The 16,958-nt window shown below is 42.7% G+C and overlaps 1 protein-coding gene across 2 annotated transcripts in view; it reads right to left on the bottom strand.

Annotated features, from left to right (window-relative positions):
* The window catches only part of adarb2 (adenosine deaminase RNA specific B2 (inactive)), a 214,361-nt gene that overhangs the window by 75,119 nt on the left and 122,284 nt on the right, over nucleotides 1-16,958 (bottom strand). For both annotated transcript variants that reach the window (XM_084938858.1, XM_084938859.1), the window contains 2 exons: nucleotides 7,091-7,177; nucleotides 5,258-6,192 (listed from right to left, as the gene is read on the bottom strand). In XM_084938858.1, coding sequence (XP_084794984.1) covers nucleotides 5,258-6,192; nucleotides 7,091-7,177 — 1,022 coding nt within the window. The remainder of the gene's footprint in view (nucleotides 1-5,257; nucleotides 6,193-7,090; nucleotides 7,178-16,958) is intronic.

Here is a 16,958-nt window from a genome sequence, read left to right as displayed (position 1 = left end):
TGAGCCTTCATACTGCAGATTAGTTCATTTTGATAAACTTAAACAAAACATTTGCTGGACGACGCCTGATGACGCTTGTACACTTTCTCGAATAAACACCCTGCAACTGTGAAAGACACCTAATCTGAATCAGTAGGTAGTGATAAATGCAGATGTTTTATCAGGCTGTTTGCACTGTGCCACTTGTGGCGATAATCACAGAGCGAGTACAGTCTGCTGCTGTGGCTGTCACTACGCTGTCCACATGCTGAGGCAGTAACACTATCTGCAAGGTCCCCAAAGCTGTTAATCAACTCCTCTCTAATGTGTTGTTCACACCTTCTCCCTCTCCCCCCCTCCTCTCTGCACGAATCGGTGGATTTCTATCTTAGACGGGGTGTTTGGCCGGGCGATCGCTGTCGCTAATTTGTTGTGGCAATATTAATTAATGATCAGCCTGTCACAGCTGTTTATATTGAGACAGATTAGAAGTGGGAGAGATTAGACAAAGAAAACAATCTGCGAGAGGCTCAACGGCTGACAGGGGTCACCTTCACGTGTCTGAAATCATATTCAATTTGCCGTGGGGGAGGCGGGGAAATGACTCCACTTGACCAGTCTGTATCCTTCCCTATCTGTGGTGCTCCACACTTACAGATAACTAAATCAAATCAAGCTGAAAAGCAAGAAAATAAAAGACAAACTGCAGTCACATTTGATCTCGGCTAATGCGACGAGCAATTAAAATATCCTGTTACGCTATTTGCAGTCAAAAGAGAGAAGAACTTAATTTTTGAAAAGCTGCAGGCTTTTCATGCCTCAGCTCATCCATTAACCCAAATTTTCAGCCGCTCCTGCCACTAAACAGATTTCTCTATTCGAATGGAGCTTAATCCGAGGTGGCAGAGCGCAGCATCCTGACCACTGACCTCCCTACCGTCCTTCCCGTACGCGGACCTGCTGACTCCCAGCCTTCCCGCGGCTGCACACAAATCTCGGGCTCAGTTGACTTGGCAACACCGCAGTGTGTTGTGACGGCGAGTGGAGATTAAGTGGCCAATCAAGGCCTGAACAGTGGGGTAATCATTCCACTTGGTAAAATGGGTGTCAGAATTATTCTAGCACTTTCTCACTTCACTGTGCAGGCTGTAATAAGGCAAAGACATTTTCCTGTAACTCAAGCACGGCGGATAGGATTCAAGAACAACTGCTGATTGATTAATAATGAAGATGAAAAATTATGTTCCTAGAAGCTGATGTAACCTTGAGTTCAGGGACTGTATAGAAAATCTATGAGGAGAGAAGAGAGTTCAGTGAAAAGACAACGAGTTTTATTTCTCTTGTTTCTTCATATTTCTGTTTTATTATTATTATTATTATTTATGGTTGTGTTTAGGCTCCACCCTTTATAAAAACACACTCCCTAAAGATAACCAGAGCAACTGCTATTGTTACCACAGCACAACTGATTAAAAAATATTGCTATTTGAATATAAAATGATGAGAAAACACTGCAGTGCACAAGCCCTTTTGTACAGGGTTATAGAAATCATATATTTTGCAACATTTTATTAAAAATATAGAGTCGGTTTAGTTACTTTCAGTTGCTTTTCTCACATATTCGAAGGAAAGGCCGTATGTAATTCTGCAACCCTCTTGTGCAGCTCCTTAAATTGAGACAAGAAGGCTGCTATGTTTAAATCCTTAAACTGTTAAGGATACCCCCATTCCCTAAACTGTGACCGTGAATGTGCTGTTGAGCAAGGCGGCTAGCTCTCAACCCGAGCCTGCGATGGTACCGAGTCTCTGAGCGCTGAGTAAGAGGAGTGAAGCGAATATAAGGCGAGATATCTCGGCAGAATACATTCTCGTTTGATTTCCCTCGATAAATAAAGGTTAAATGAAGGAACGGAAAATGAAAGTCCTCGCTGGAAGATAAATAGCTCTTTAATGCCAAGCAGACAGTGGCCCGATGCCTCATTTCTGCTGTGATTGTTAAAGTGAGTTCCCAGACACGTGAGTGTGGGAGGGATGGAGGACGGTGCAGGCTGTTACTGCAGGAGAATCTGTTGTATGTGGTTCTGCACTCAGATTTGTGCCTTGTCAGTCTCCCTCTTATATCCCTTAGTACATTTACGTGAAGATGGAAAGGTCTGAGAGGAATACAGAACCATGTGGTTCTGGTGCGTTTAAATATTTCATTTTGAGACGCATTCTGGAGTTACCAGCTCAGTCCAGCTCAGTCCAGCTTGAAGGCCTTCTGCAAGCCCTCACTCATTTGTTCCACTCTTTTGAGTTAATACAGTATCCTGAATAGGTGGCCAGCCATGGATTCCTTCGTTTCACTGTCAAAATCATTGTATTTAAGTGTTGTCACTTCTTTGTGTTCCCAAATTCATTTTTCAAAAAGAAAAAGGGGACGTCTCTTACTGTTCCTTTCACTCACTGCTAGACATTAGTTGTTGTAAGATGTCTTTCAAAACACAAAACTCTTTGCTACCATGAAGATGACCCACTGCTTTTAAGTAGAGGCAATGCTATGACCAGTAATTGGGCACTTGGGTTAGGTTCCTGATGTAGCACAGCTTTAAAATAAGTGTTCAAAAACTTGATGCTATACCCCGTCCTCCTGAGTTATATGATGCTGACTCTTAAAAGAGCTTCTCAGGTTAGCCTCAGTCTGAAACAGGTTAGCTTTAGTTCCCGTGGGTTTCAGGTCTAGGGTCTGAAACATGACGCCAGTGGAGAAGCGCTTCATGCTGCATACTGTGCATGTTTCTGTTCAGACAGTGAGCATAGAAGGGCTTTCACCCACCAGAGATGTGCTTCTATGCAGTCCTCCAGAATCCCAACTGTGTGTGGCTGGACGCCAAATGCTGACTGGTTGACAAGTGGGCGGGAACAAAGAGCAGAACAACAGAAAAGTTCACTGGGAACAGGCAAACAGTGAAACAAACACTAAAGATTAAAAATATAGCAGATAGCACAGATAGTTCACTTTCTGTTGTTTTTAACACTCGGTTTCACTTTGCTCTGTGTGAACTTCACTCTGACTGACCAACAATAGCACAAGCAAGAGTGGGCCACAGTGGGCTACCGTCACTGAACAACAAATTCCCCTTTAGACCTGTGCTTTTTCTATTGGCCAGCAGGAAGCATGTACTGCACTCTGGTTACAAAGAGAAGTATACAAAGAAGACAGTTTCCTAACAAGGCTAGTTTCAAGTCTTATTTAAAACAAACCAATGCTGATTGTGTAAATTACCATCCTATTTAGATTAGAATGGATGCCAAATGGTGCAACTGACAAGTTATCATATGATATCAGTCATGTAGTCAGACGGCAGCGGCCAAAAATACAGAACTCGACAAACTGGAGCTATGTCCATCTTTTATATACAGTCAGGCAGACTTCCACTGGCTGCACTTGTTCTCATCTATGCATGTCAAGTTTGACCTTATCTAAAAATATACACGTGCAACTGGATGCAACAACTCTGAGAAGAAGGTTACCAACAACAACCAAGTCACCACAGTCTTGTTTCGGGTTAGGGTTAGGCAGTAAACTTAGTTAAGGGTTATGAACCATGACTAGGTTTTCTAACTCTTTTCTAAAGTCTGGATGGGGGTTAATGATACACAGAAAACATCTATGCATCAAAGCTGTGTTCTGCAACAGGTAGCTAAAGGGAATTCTGAAGAAAGAGAACAGCCTGAGCTGGCACAACATAATTTGGCATACCACCATAACGTTTGCTCTACCCCCAGGCTACAGCTGGCAACCACCCCCACATTACGTGTCACATCTGCAGCGTAGTCAACCACTGCCCGTGCAATCAGTGTTTGGCAAGAAGACTGACTCAAATGTGAGTGAGAGCGTATAAGAGCCGGAGGGCTTTGCATTAAGGTTACGCAACATGTAACACATTATATATCCATGAACACACGCCTGGCCACATGTTTATTCACGCACGCATGAATATTATATTAACGCCTTTGTCCTTCAACGCCAATGAAAATAAAACGTTTCTCGAGCCTGGCAGACGGCACAGCTGACTTTCAAGAAATTCCACAAGCGAGTGCTTTCTGGAACTAAACGGGTGCGGCAAATCCTCTTAAAATCCTTTTAGACACCGTGGCAGTGGGGAGAAAAAGAAAGTTTCTCCCAGGCAAACATGTGCAGGTTTGTTGGGTTGATGTTGGGCTCTGGGGAAGGACACTTTTGCCAGTTTATTTCTTCAAGGCTAGGGAAGAATATTAACACAACACATACCCTACAGGGCGCGTTGTGTGTCGACACAAAAGTCTTCAAGGGAAGACTTTAGGGAGAGGACGCTTTGGATGTGAACAGCTTAATTTTTTCAATTCAAGACCTCGAGACGGTGGTTTTACATGTTCTTTCTGCTGGCGTGACCTGGACAGCTTGGCTGCAGAGTTCCTCGCTATGCAAACAATAGTAAACAATGAAAATCAGTGTGACTATCTACTCAGGGCAGTTTTACTTGAGATAAAGTCCTGCAGCTGCAATGGAGTTTTAAATGGCTGTCAAGAAGTGCCAGCCAATCCAGCCACCGTGTCTTTAGGCTCTCCAATTTCCTCAAGTTTCTCACAAACTAGTTTCTTCGCTCTGATTGCTATTTACATATTTGGGTAAATGAGCATGGGATTGGTCTCAGTGGTTTGTTTGTCGATTTGCTCTTTGCTTTTCTATTTCCTTTGGGCAACAGATTGAATTAATGTTTGTAGACACTGTGATGCCACACATGAGGAAACAGGAGATTTTGCAAAATTACAAAACTCACCCAATTACAGCTCTGCAAACACATAAGACCGACGAAAAAAAGGAGGAAAAAAACCTCATTTGGGTTTGTGACAAAGATTTCTCATGTGTCAGAGGCACGGGGACAATAATTAGCTTCATTTACATGCTTTTCTATTAAACAGGCCAACAAACAGATATTGTTTACCCTAGATGAAGGCTTCGCAGAGCACACACCCATGAGCAGATGTGCAAAAAAAATGGTGCATCTTTAACTTTTGCTGTAAGACCTATTTTGGACAACAGATAAATGCCAGCTTGCTCACACATATCTTTATTTCTGCTTGAATCGGGCTCTCTTTAGCTCCTATCTCCTTTCCTCCTTAATTACTTGTTGGAAGGTGTTTGGATTTTCACCGCACGCCTGCTGTTTTGGTCATTACAGGCCCCTGTCAGAAGTGGAGTGTCTGCCAAAGAAGCTTAGCAAAAGACAGGCGCTGGGGATGTGTCTGCACTCACCTGGGGTAAATGAGGACAACTCTGCCTGCTGGCTTTGAGACCTGTTCTCCCCTCGGGGGCCGTCCTGATGTTGAAGAGGGCCTGAAGAGCACACTGGGCTGCCTGATTCTTGGCCAGCTTCTTGCTGCGGCCATAGCCCTCGAAAATCCGCCCGTCCACACGCACAGCCATCACAAAGCTGCGCAGTCGTCGGCCTTCGGCTCGCTCCGAAAGACAGGCGTAGCGCAAGCCCGGCCGCAGCTCATTGAGCACAGCCACGGGGCTCTTAGGGGCCTCGGGCTCTTGGACAATTCCACCGAGCCTCTGCTGCGCCTGCACCATCAGGTCCAAGGTGTGGCGCAGTAACCGCCCGTGTCTGAGCAGCTCGCTGGAAAGCAACTCGCTTTCGGTTTCCGAGTTGCAGAACGAGAGGCGGTCGGAGCACGACGAAGACTCAAACTCCTTAAAGAGCGTGTCGGGGAAGTCGGCCTGGTCTGAGGTGAAGTCGGCTGAAGGGTTTGAAATGTTTCCCATGGCTAGGTGGGCCTGAGGAGCATTGGGGAACTGGATGAAGGACTTGAGGGCCAGCTCTGCGGCCCTCATCTTGGCTTTCTTCTTAGTGGGGCCTGTGCCCTCAAAGGTCAGCCCGTTGACTTCCACAGCGATGGAGAAGACGGGAGCGTGGACAGGGCCCGTCTGAGACACCATCCGGTACTGCAGGCCGGGCCGCAGCTCATTCAGCTGTACCAGCGCGTTCTTTGGAGCCTCAGACCAGGACAGTTTCTTATAGATCAGACGGAGTTGACACAGGTGCCCGTTATTGTCTTCCTCCAGTGGCCGTTTCCTCTTCAGACCAGAGCTCCCGCTTCTTGTTGACTGACACTCCCCGGGCCCTATGGAGCGATCTTCTAAGTTACCAATATTGCGGTTTTCCTTCACCTCTGCACTGCTGGTGCCTGCAATAAAAGGAAAAACAATGTCATTGCAAGTGATAAGAAAATAGTGGAAACACAAGAGTGAAAAGAGGCACGTTTATCCTGACTGAACAAGACGAATCAAGAAAAATCTCTCAAGGCAGATTGAGCCACTCGATACACAATGAAATGGTAATGAACACGTCTGCAATCGTCTCCCTGAGCCGAGCCCACTTCATACCACGGGGCTCTATCATATTTAAGTATTTTAAAACCCCAAATACAAATCCCCTAAAATGGCGATGTTATCTGCCAAATCATCCTGTAATCTGCCTCCAAATTAGTTCTGAATCTGTGTCGCAAGTGGGGAAACACTGGTCCCCGCGGCCAATGCAAAGCATCAATCCTATTTGTAATAGGGGTGGGGATCTCGTCGAGTGGCAGGCATTCCGAGAAAAGGATGAGAGAAATGTCTGCAGCCCGCTTTATTTCACACTTCTTATCCTTTGTGAGAGCAAAGTCTGAACAGCTGTGATACGCTCTTCAAACCTAGTTACGGGGTAGTGGTGGCGTATTGCATTTCTGATGGGAAATGAACAAAAACAGGGTGTTCAGATCCTGACAGAAGAATGTTAATGGTGGCATGGGAGCCATTCATTGGTGGGCAGATTGTAGGTCTAGATGATAGCGTATGCAGGCATGCATTTACCTATCTAATGACTTAATTATCACGAACACTCGGATTTAATATTTAATCGCTCGTTTTTAAAGGAATACAGAATTTTAACGTGCAAGCTGACACCAGTGTGTAATCAAAGAGCTCATCTGCCAAATAATTAATTATGCGGGGCGACAGAGAGATCATTTCCATATTAGGCCTGCCACTGAGAGAGGTAGCGTGTGCGCTGACAGAGAGAAGGAAAAAGACGCAGCAGCTTACTTAAACTGTCCTCGTCCTCTGTGCTGCTGGTCCCCGGGCTTATGTACTTGAAGGGAGCGATCAATGCCGACAGCATACTGACTTTCTCTGGAGGGGAGACAAAAGACACGCAGAGTCAACAACAGGGCAGCGGAGGAGATGTTTTGATAGTTTTATCGATTAAAGCCGCGGATCATCATCGGCCCCAACACGGGGCCAGAGATGAAGCATAAGCGAGCAGAACTATGCCCACAAGCCTGTCACCCATGCATGGAGCGCAGTGCGCACACACGCACGTGGTCAAGTAAAAATCCACACATTCGTCCACTGTGACTCACAACGTTTGCTGTTTTGTGGACTGTCCTATTTTGCTGCTTCATTCACAAAAATCATCATGGAAAATATTCATGTTTGCAGAATCAGCGGCGTCGCCAGAGAAAATGCAACATTAGACGCAACAAAGCAGCTTTCTAAATCAAAGTGGTCCGTTCAGATTTTTAGACAGGACAATATCACAGCTGTGGGCAGGAAAGGACTTCTTGAGCCGTTACTCTAATAATATGTGTAAGCTGTTGTGTCCAAATATGCCAAAAAAAGTCATGCAATCTACTCTCTCATCCACACATCTAAAATCATTAGGCTTAATTATGAACGCTGTTTGTTTCAGGCCACTGTAATCAGACCCAGATCGATATATTGGTTGGCCTGTTACAGATTTGTCAGTATTAGTATATCCAACAGACCGTTTAGCAAAAAGAAAATAATGCAAGTTATAATTAAAAATTTGCTCATCATATAGTTCAGCAAAGCTCTTTTGTTTCCAGTACTGTCAACATTACGCAGCACATATAGTATATATAATATTTTGGGGTTTTTCAGTTATAATTTTAAGTAATAATTCAAATCCAAAGGACCCGTCCTTTTTGTCCAGTGGCCCTAATCCTCGTCCATACCCGCTTAACAAGTGGGCCAGTCAGGACTGTATGCACATATACAAACATGCATACAGCAATAACTAACATGTATATGCTTAAAACACATGTATTATAAATCCCCATTCTTTTGATTTTCATACACATTATGCTCATTTCCCCATCCCTCTGTGAACGCCATGTTACAGTCTCCATTTATAAACAACCAAGTTTTTGTCATCTGACTATAATCAGTGGTATAACGAAGATTTTAAGACTAGCAAGACAAATTAACCACTCGTGCCTGTGTCATACAAAACCTACCCGCGGGTTTTTTTTCCATATCAGTAGTAGTCGTAGTAGTCGCAATAATTGTGTCAGCACTGCTCAGAATCGCAGAACTGTGACTAGGCATTTCATTTTTCTTGCGCCCCCTCATGAGGGATAATAACAAGATTTTTTTATCTAATATTGTCAGGTTTGCTACTGTCTGCTGGATCACACCGATAAGCAATCTTCACTTTGCTGTCAGTGCTACAATTTTCATGTAATGTGGCATGTGAGATTCAAGTCACAGTGAAAAACGGCTCAATTAATTAAACCCAAAATGCAAAATAACCAACGTCTCTTCTTTGATTCTTCTTTAATTTTCAGGCATTTTAACCATTTGAAATCTTCCACACTCATGCACCACACCTATGATGATAAACTCTCTTTATCTACCACAGCGCTCTCCTGTTCCTCCCTGGGGCCCGCTGCTGTCCAGGTGTGCGTGTTGTTTACTGTATGAAGCCCTATTAGAGCCATTGCTTGGTCTAGTGCACTCCATGCAGCGCTGAGCAGAATTGACAGACCAGTCTGGCTCCTTAATTAAACCTCCCCTCTCTTCTCAACACCACCTAATGATCAATAGAAGACAAATGTAAGGGAGAGGCATCAGGACGGGAGGAAAGACAGGGCTGTACAAAAAGTACAATGAGGTGACGAAGAGGGAGAAATAAAGGCAGAATGAATGGATGTCAGTGTGTGCAGGGTTAGAGGGTGAGCCAGAGGTCACGATGCATCCCAGGCCCTTTGTGTCTCTGCCCCAGCATTCTGGCCCGGGGCCGCAACAGTTTAACGTTGCTAAATGCTGCCTAAATGGGACGCAGCATTACAGTGCAGTAAACACATTTTGATAAGAGCACAAGGTTGTGAATGAGCTCGGCCCCCAGTGCTCTCTCTCTTCTCGCAGCTCAACAGCACTAGAGGGGCTCAATGAGTCACTCTGACACACATGGTTACACTCTAAACACTGAGGCTGGAGCTGTGCTAGTCCTCGTGGGCCAACATCACAATACACGCATTTGCATTCTGACCTAATTACGGACCGAAGCCCAACACAGGCAGCAATTTGGGCCTAAATGACTCCCTTGGCCAGTGTCATTATACAGGCCATTTTCAAATCAGTCTATATTGTTTTTAAACCCCCTAAAGCCCCATTTACAGTAAGAAAACACACACACACACGACTGTCTGCTGTATTTATAAATGTGGAAAAATTAGTGTTTTTAAGGGTCTGTTGGCTGGTACAGCATATCTTAGCTCATTCTTGCATTTATACACAAATGTCTCCGGCGCCTTTGTAGCGTGAAAGACAAATGTTCACTTCAAGCATGAAATTGGAGAGCACAGCGAGGCCAGCAATTAACACTCAGGAGCCCAAGCTTTCACACTGGGGCCCCAAACGCCTGTAATCTATATTTGATAATCCTGTTCCACCAAGGGGTCTTAACAACCCACTCATCAGCTATTGCCAAGTGAAAAGCCCCACTGGGCAATGAGACACCAAGGCTTTGCATAAACAGACTGAAAATCGAGAGCCGCTCTGACATACGAAAGTGCATCCTCCTTTAGAAATACGAGGCTGACATTCGGAGCGCTCAAATCTGGAGGTTTACAATGGAGAGGAGACGGCAGCTGTTAATACTGTGCTGTGATTGTAGGATCCAGGTCTGCCAGTGATAAATGCACTAACCCAGCATTCTTTAGGAGGAAAATCTTTGGCTTGTAAAATGAAGTCTGACTAAAGAGAAAATGCTTATTATGGCTTAGTTGATCGATGACCTGCATATATGTTTTCCTAATTAGTTTATGTTTACAATTAGTAGTTTGAAATCTTCCTTAATACAGCATGATGTTCACTTTGTAAACTGTGGGTTCACTTAAATAGGCAATAAAGCAGGATATGCTTTAATCACAACAATACAGGTATCACAGCTTGATTACATTTCCTAAAATGAAATCCACAGTTCAGTTGTTCTTACATGTAGATGGGGTTTTAAAGCTATTAACCCTCTCGAGGCAGGCGTTGCCGATTTGCAACAGTTACAAACTAACAACCTGATTACCCCACATACATATTTTATGAGTTTTTTTTACTCAGAAGTACCACTGCAGGACTTGGTTGTGCATTAGCAACAAAAAGTTTAATTTGAGCCTGAGAGGGTTAAAGGCCATTGCAACCCAATTTTTATTATTAGTTTTATTAAGGGACAAACTTTTTTTGAGTCACATTTATAGATGGTTCAAAGGACTGATAAAGCAACTGTGACCTCACCCGCTGGGACATGAAATCCTGTCATTAAGTCAGGAGATGAGGTGTTTGAAACCGGATGTACCAGGTGAGGGATGTGTCAGACTGTGAAACCACGTGATCTTGGCTAACAACTTGTGATGGGCAAGTTGTTAATGACCCCAACACGTTCTCATGCCAAAGCGTAACAGATTATGTCATTTGACAAATTGAAGGTATGTTACGCTTTCGGCCACCCAACACATTTCTAGGTTATGTGTTCGGAAACGTCAGGAAACATGAGAACCGTTTGGAATGAATCTACACATGTACATTTCTTTTACTTTCTCAACATGAATCGCTTTGGATAACGCCATGTAATATGATTAAGACTGTAGTTAAGGTTAGGAATAAGGTTAGGGAAACGTGTGTTACCACTGGGAGCGTCAATCCGGCACGTATCATAGAGAAGGTAACCTTCCGCGCTCTTATGGGTTGCCTCGGAACATGACAAATTGTCGGTATTTTACGTGTCGGGAATGAGATCGGTATCCTCATTATGTTAGTTTAATTGAACTAAAATGTTAAAATGGACTTAGCGTTTTATACAGTCAGAATTGAAATGAATACCTGACTGTTTATAAAAGCCAACGTTGAGGGTTGGAGCTACAGGTATCGCCCCCTGGTGAACATTCATAATAATGCAAGTTTAAGGCACTTTCCATTGGCTTTATTTTACAGACCCGGGAGATCTTTTATACTGCCTGTGACCACCCCAATCTTCTTCTCCAGATATTTAAAATGCTAGCCAACCAACCAGTGGGTGAAATCTTTTCTTCTTTTTCTCTTGTTCTTCACCCTCTGCTTGTTCTCCTTCCATACATCCATGAATCTTCTCTCTGGACTTCCTTTTTCCCTTCTCCCTGGCAGCTCACTTCCATCCCTTTCCTTATTCCCCCTAACCTGCTGCACATCCTTTCTAACTCAACCTTTTTGTCTAGCCAACCAATAACCAATAAATAGGGCATCTTTTACTTACAGTGTAAATCTTTATTTTCTTCAGCTGCAGTCATGTTGATAAAAAAGCAAGAAAATATATTTTATTTTTCCCCTCCAAACAAATCAGGGAAAAACCTGCTAGTTTATTTCCAATTAATGCTAATGTGATGCAATAGCATTATCATCCAAAGAGTAAATGAGACCTAACGGCATGTAAGTAAAATTAAAATTCTATCTATAATGACCTGATGATGGCACTCGATGAAATGTTAGGTAATCACATCTCGATTGGCTTTATCCTTTGGCCATCGCGATGTTGAAATATTTGTGTGTTGACTAAAACGCTAAAAGCACACACACTGACAGATGAAATATCATCCCTATGCAGTTAATGATGTAAGGAGGAAGCAGATTCAATGCACTGTCCTCCCTGCTTCTTAATGTGCTGGACTTATCACCAGGCTTTATGAAAGCCTGCACAGACCCTTTTATTCTGCATTCAAAGGCTTTTTATTTGAACATTCACAGTCAGAATAGAGATTTTTGTCTATAGAGCTCCTCCAGTCTGTATAATTTCACACAACCTTCCAAAACAATTCTTTTCACTTTTAGTGGAGCCCTGTTCACTTCAAATGTCTCAGGAAGTAGCTATTGAGTAGAAAATATCACTGTGGTTTCAATAACTCTGATGTTGAATCAACTGTGCAGCAGTAAGCAGCACAGTTTAGAGGTCATCTCTGAAATGCCACCTCTGACTGTGTTTTCAAAGGTTCATGAAGCGCCAGCACAAGTGCACTATTCTCTGATTTATAAGTGAGCTCCGTGTAACATAAGAGGCATTTTTTTCCCTCTGTGATTTACAGCTTGTAGTGCTACTGATTTTCCCAGAAATATAGCAGATTTTCACTGCTGATAACAAATTAATTTGCGCAGTTTTAAGTTAATGCTTCAGGAAGTCCATATGGAGGCCAGATTGCCGAGACCACCTGAAAGCTTCTTTAACAGAAATCGCTCTTAAAGCAGCATAAATACTCTTCTTCTGTTAGTTAGCACTGATATGAGATTGAGGCTGACTGTGAGGCCAGCTTCATGTTTCCAAATTATACACCGATTATATTATATCGGGGCAAATAAGGTGAATGTGCAACCTTCCCTGTCAAAGCTTCACCTCAAAGCTAAGAGGAAAAATCCCGTCTGCTGCGAAGTTCATCAAACGTATCACCGATCACCTCCGCAGGTGTGAACCCCGTTACCTTACATGCCCTTCACGGTATCTTTCATCCATCCCTTCTTATTCAGCAGTGGGCCTGAATGAATGAGACAATGCATGCCAATAGTCTCAGCTCACTACGTCCATCCCCCACTGCACCAGGACACAGCGAGAGGAGACGACACTCATTTGTTTCCACCGCGGAAAGGCTGGGAGGTGGAGGAGAGCCAGGTTAGATAGGGAGAGCCTTGGCAGATGGCCAGATGTTCCTGATAGTGACAACCCTGATGATGGTTTCCATTCACAATGAGCCGCCGAACAGGCCCTCTCTTTCTCTCCTCGCACTTCCTGAATCAGTTCTGAGGAGAGGGTAATGAGCCCAATCAGATTTCCCCATGGCTCAGCATAACGAATGGGTCAGATGAGCGACAGGAGACACTAGTGAAACAGGTGCTGGGGGAAATCATTGACTCTCACTCTCTGTTTGACTTTCTCTCTTTCTCTTTCTGTATTTTTCTCTCAAACTCTTCTTAATACTGAATCCACTGAGCCAATAAATGAGAGGCTGTATTGTTTCTTTACAAGCTTGTCTGTAAAGAAGTTTGGACGCAGTGTTAAACGTAAATCAAAGCAGAAACTGACGATCTGTAAATCATGCAGAATCTGTGTTTGACTGAAAACAACACAAAGAAACGTGACCGAGAAATTTGATAGTTTTGAAAATGAAAGCTTTGAATTTTATGTCACAAAGAGCTTCAAAAAAACTGGGACAGGGGCATCTTTACCACTGTGTTGCATCACCACTTCTTTTGCCACCGAATGTGTTTCAGGACTGAGGAGCCCAGTGGATGAAGTGTTGGAAGCAGAATTATTCTTATGTTTGCTTAATAAAAGCAATATAAGCTCTTTCATAGGTTTGGCCCCTCCAAATGAATTGTATCCTGCATTTACTGGTGGCTAAAAGGTCTGGAATAGAGGCAACATCTAATAAAGGATGTCACAGATGTCTCCTGATTGGAGGATTAATTCACCAGAAAGAGTTACGGTCTACTTCATATCTGCTGATTTGGCTTCACTTCTACTTTCCCCGCCTTTCTGCCATCATGTACAGTGTTACTCTTCATAGCAACTCAAAGCTCGGACTCAGCAAAAACGCTGAAAACACAGTTCAAGTCCAAAGGCAGTATACTGAGCAGCTGCTCAGGTAACCACTCTATTGACACATACAGATGCATAGTTTAAGTTTTATAGCCAAGGTTTATAGCCAATATTATAATAATATAGTGTAGTGCAATCATGTTGCCCCTTGTTGTCATGTCTCAGCTGCTTTTTGTTGTAACTTCCTGTTTTACTTTGAAAGCTGGTTTTCTCACATGCTTTCGTCCTTTCCCTCGTCCCGTCCTGCACTCCTTGTTTGTCTGAATGTTTCCACCTGTCTTTCCCTTCATCTTTATCAGGTCATCTCTTTGCCTCCCTGCTTGTTTTTATTTTTCTAACTGATTTCAGGTTGTATATCCTGGAATCTACCTACATTTTTCTTTATGTCTTCAATTAAAATGATTTGCTCCCTGCCCGTACGCGTGATTTAAGTCCACTTTAAAATTCCACTAACAGAAAGTTTTCATTATTTGAAACTCAGTCCTTCTTAAATTCATCATTCTAGAGGTTATTGCAGCTGAGTCTACTTTTTGTGTAATTTGGTGTACTTCAGCCTTTTTCCCTGTTTCCTTTCCATAATAATGGATTCTTGACAGCCACCCTTCCACTGACACCGTTTCCGATAAGAAATCAGTAAAGCCAGATGCATCTCTCAGGTCTTTGCTGCATGTTTTCTTATTTCTGAAGGACATGGCTTTTATCTGCCGAAGACAATTTTTTTGTCCATCTTTCGTCCTCCACTTGTCCAGTTTTCTTACATTTTTAAAGCCAAATCATGCTGACATGTGCCAAGTTTTCAGCTAATGCCTCTTTGGGAATCACCTTGTTGGTGCAAAGCATATAATTTTATACCTGTCAAACTTTGTCACTTGTCATAGAGTCAGCTAAAGAAATGGAAACAAATAATGTGGTTGTCCAACGGGATGCTGGTAACAAAGTGCCAAAAATACAATTGAAAATGTGAAAGTTGTCTTTTATGTGTAGGCAAAACACTGATTCACGCTTTAGTTAGGTATCATTTTATGCTTGAATGAGTCAAAAGGTTAATGTTAAGTGGCTTGACATGGAAACGAACCAAAATAACATCCCTTTGAAAATGGTCTGGCACAAGGACTGGAATGGAAATGAGAGAAAAAGCAGCCAATGTCCAAAGAAAAACTTTGAAAGAGATTCAGAAAGCCTGGGGAACTATTGCTCAATGCCACTTAAAAAAAATAAAAAAATAAAATCTGGCTTAATGAAACAAAAGAAAACCTTTGCATAGTATTGCATGAGTTTTACCAGGTCAAACTGTTGGTGTTTCCATTCAGTCACAGGCAATGTTGAAAATCTATATGCGCTGGACATAAATTATAATTTGACTGTATTTTCTGCTAATTATGGAACTTTAATTACAACCTGTAATATTAAACTTAAAAAATATTTTACAAAATCTACAATAAAAAAACACCAGAATATTATTAAAAAGGTCCTTTCTGACTGTTAGTGATGTCTCATGACACACTCACAAAATGCTGACTTTAAGTGAACTGATTCAATGTAAAATGTCCTTTTAATGTTGGCACATTAGTAAAATGTGAAATGTAATGTAATGCACTTGATTGGTTTACATTCAGTTTACACCAAGCACATTTTCTTTAATGGTCAATTATTTGAATAAATAAACCTTTGATTTTCATTTCTGTTACATTTTACTCAAAACGACTGCTTCACGTTCGCCGAGGATGAAGAGTCATTTATAGCGTAATGACACAATACACGAGTGTGCCTGTGTTGTCCACACACGCGGGAAAGGCTTTGTGCTATGCGTCTGCGGGCCTCTGTACACACATCAGTCAAACATCTAAGGGGAAACATGCAGAGGCTGCTTTCATATTGTGTTTTTGCTGTTTGACAGACATAAAAAATGGGGTTTAGCAACATACAGTAACTCCAACAGCACAATCATAAATAACACCAACACTGCTGTGGTCCCCACCCACAGTAGATTTTCTGAATAATCAAACAGCTGTAATGTGGCTGGATGTGTTATTTAGCCTCTGTGCTCAGTGCCTACATTCCTCATATGATTTCTCTCGTGTTGAGCTCCGCGCTTATTTCCTGTGGAGTAAAAACACTCGGCTGTAAAAAGCCCCTCGCATCAACCACTCACAGGATATGGGCTTTTTTTCTTCACGCTCAGGTATCACCGACCTGTCAACACAAATGTGCGTGAACTTCTGTGTTAGGAAGAGGTGTTTTAATCGCTGTTGATGTTCAGTGAGTTGAGAGTGGAGGACAAAAAAGAAAAAAAGGCATGTATAGTATGCTATGAAAATGGGAGTAAAAAACAAAAAGAGCAGGGGGACACTTTAGCACACACTGATGGATATTTAGCACCTGATTAGCAGCAATGAGGACAAAGTAGCCAGGCCATCTGCTTTACATTTGCTCCCCTGGACATGCATGCATGCCAAGGGCAGGCTTCACTGTAGACACCCTTTGCTACACGCTGCGTGTCATTTTGTTGTCTTTTTCAGCAGATGCTATGCCGTTTTACAGATTAATGGGACCTTTATCACCTATAGATCTTCACGATCATCAAAGATACATGGTCACCGGTTGTTTTGCAGCTACGCTATGTGCTGCTAGTGGGAATTATCACTTTGTGTTTTAGGCGGATGTATCACGTTCTGTTTTGTTAACTCCAATTTCTGGTTCTCATTAGTGACTGAGGTTGGCAGGTATTACTTTTCATTTAATCATGTTAAAAGCTGCGTGTGCGCGAGACAACCTTTGAGACTTAGACTGATTAAACTTGTGTGGAATTCTTCATAATCTTGCACTTTTCTCATTTGATTTGTTTGCAATTAGTGTCTAACTTCGCCTCCTATGATAATTACAACAAGTAAGAAGATAAAAAATTGAATTAATTAGGAGGGAACAAACTTGAAATATCTGCAACATGACTCCTTACAAGGATCTAGCAGATAAATCCTGCATCAGTAGGCCAGCAAATGATACACCTGTTCCCAAGTCTCGTGAGTTTGCTTCTTTTTAAGGAAGGAGCCTCCACCT

The sequence above is a fragment of the Perissodus microlepis genome, chromosome 9, assembly GCF_051167445.1.
Source record: "Perissodus microlepis isolate ML-2025 ecotype Zambia chromosome 9, ASM5116744v1, whole genome shotgun sequence".
Lineage (NCBI taxonomy): Eukaryota > Metazoa > Chordata > Actinopteri > Cichliformes > Cichlidae > Perissodus > Perissodus microlepis.
Note: the sequence above shows the minus strand (reverse complement) of the source record. Positions and strands in the feature narration are given on the sequence as shown.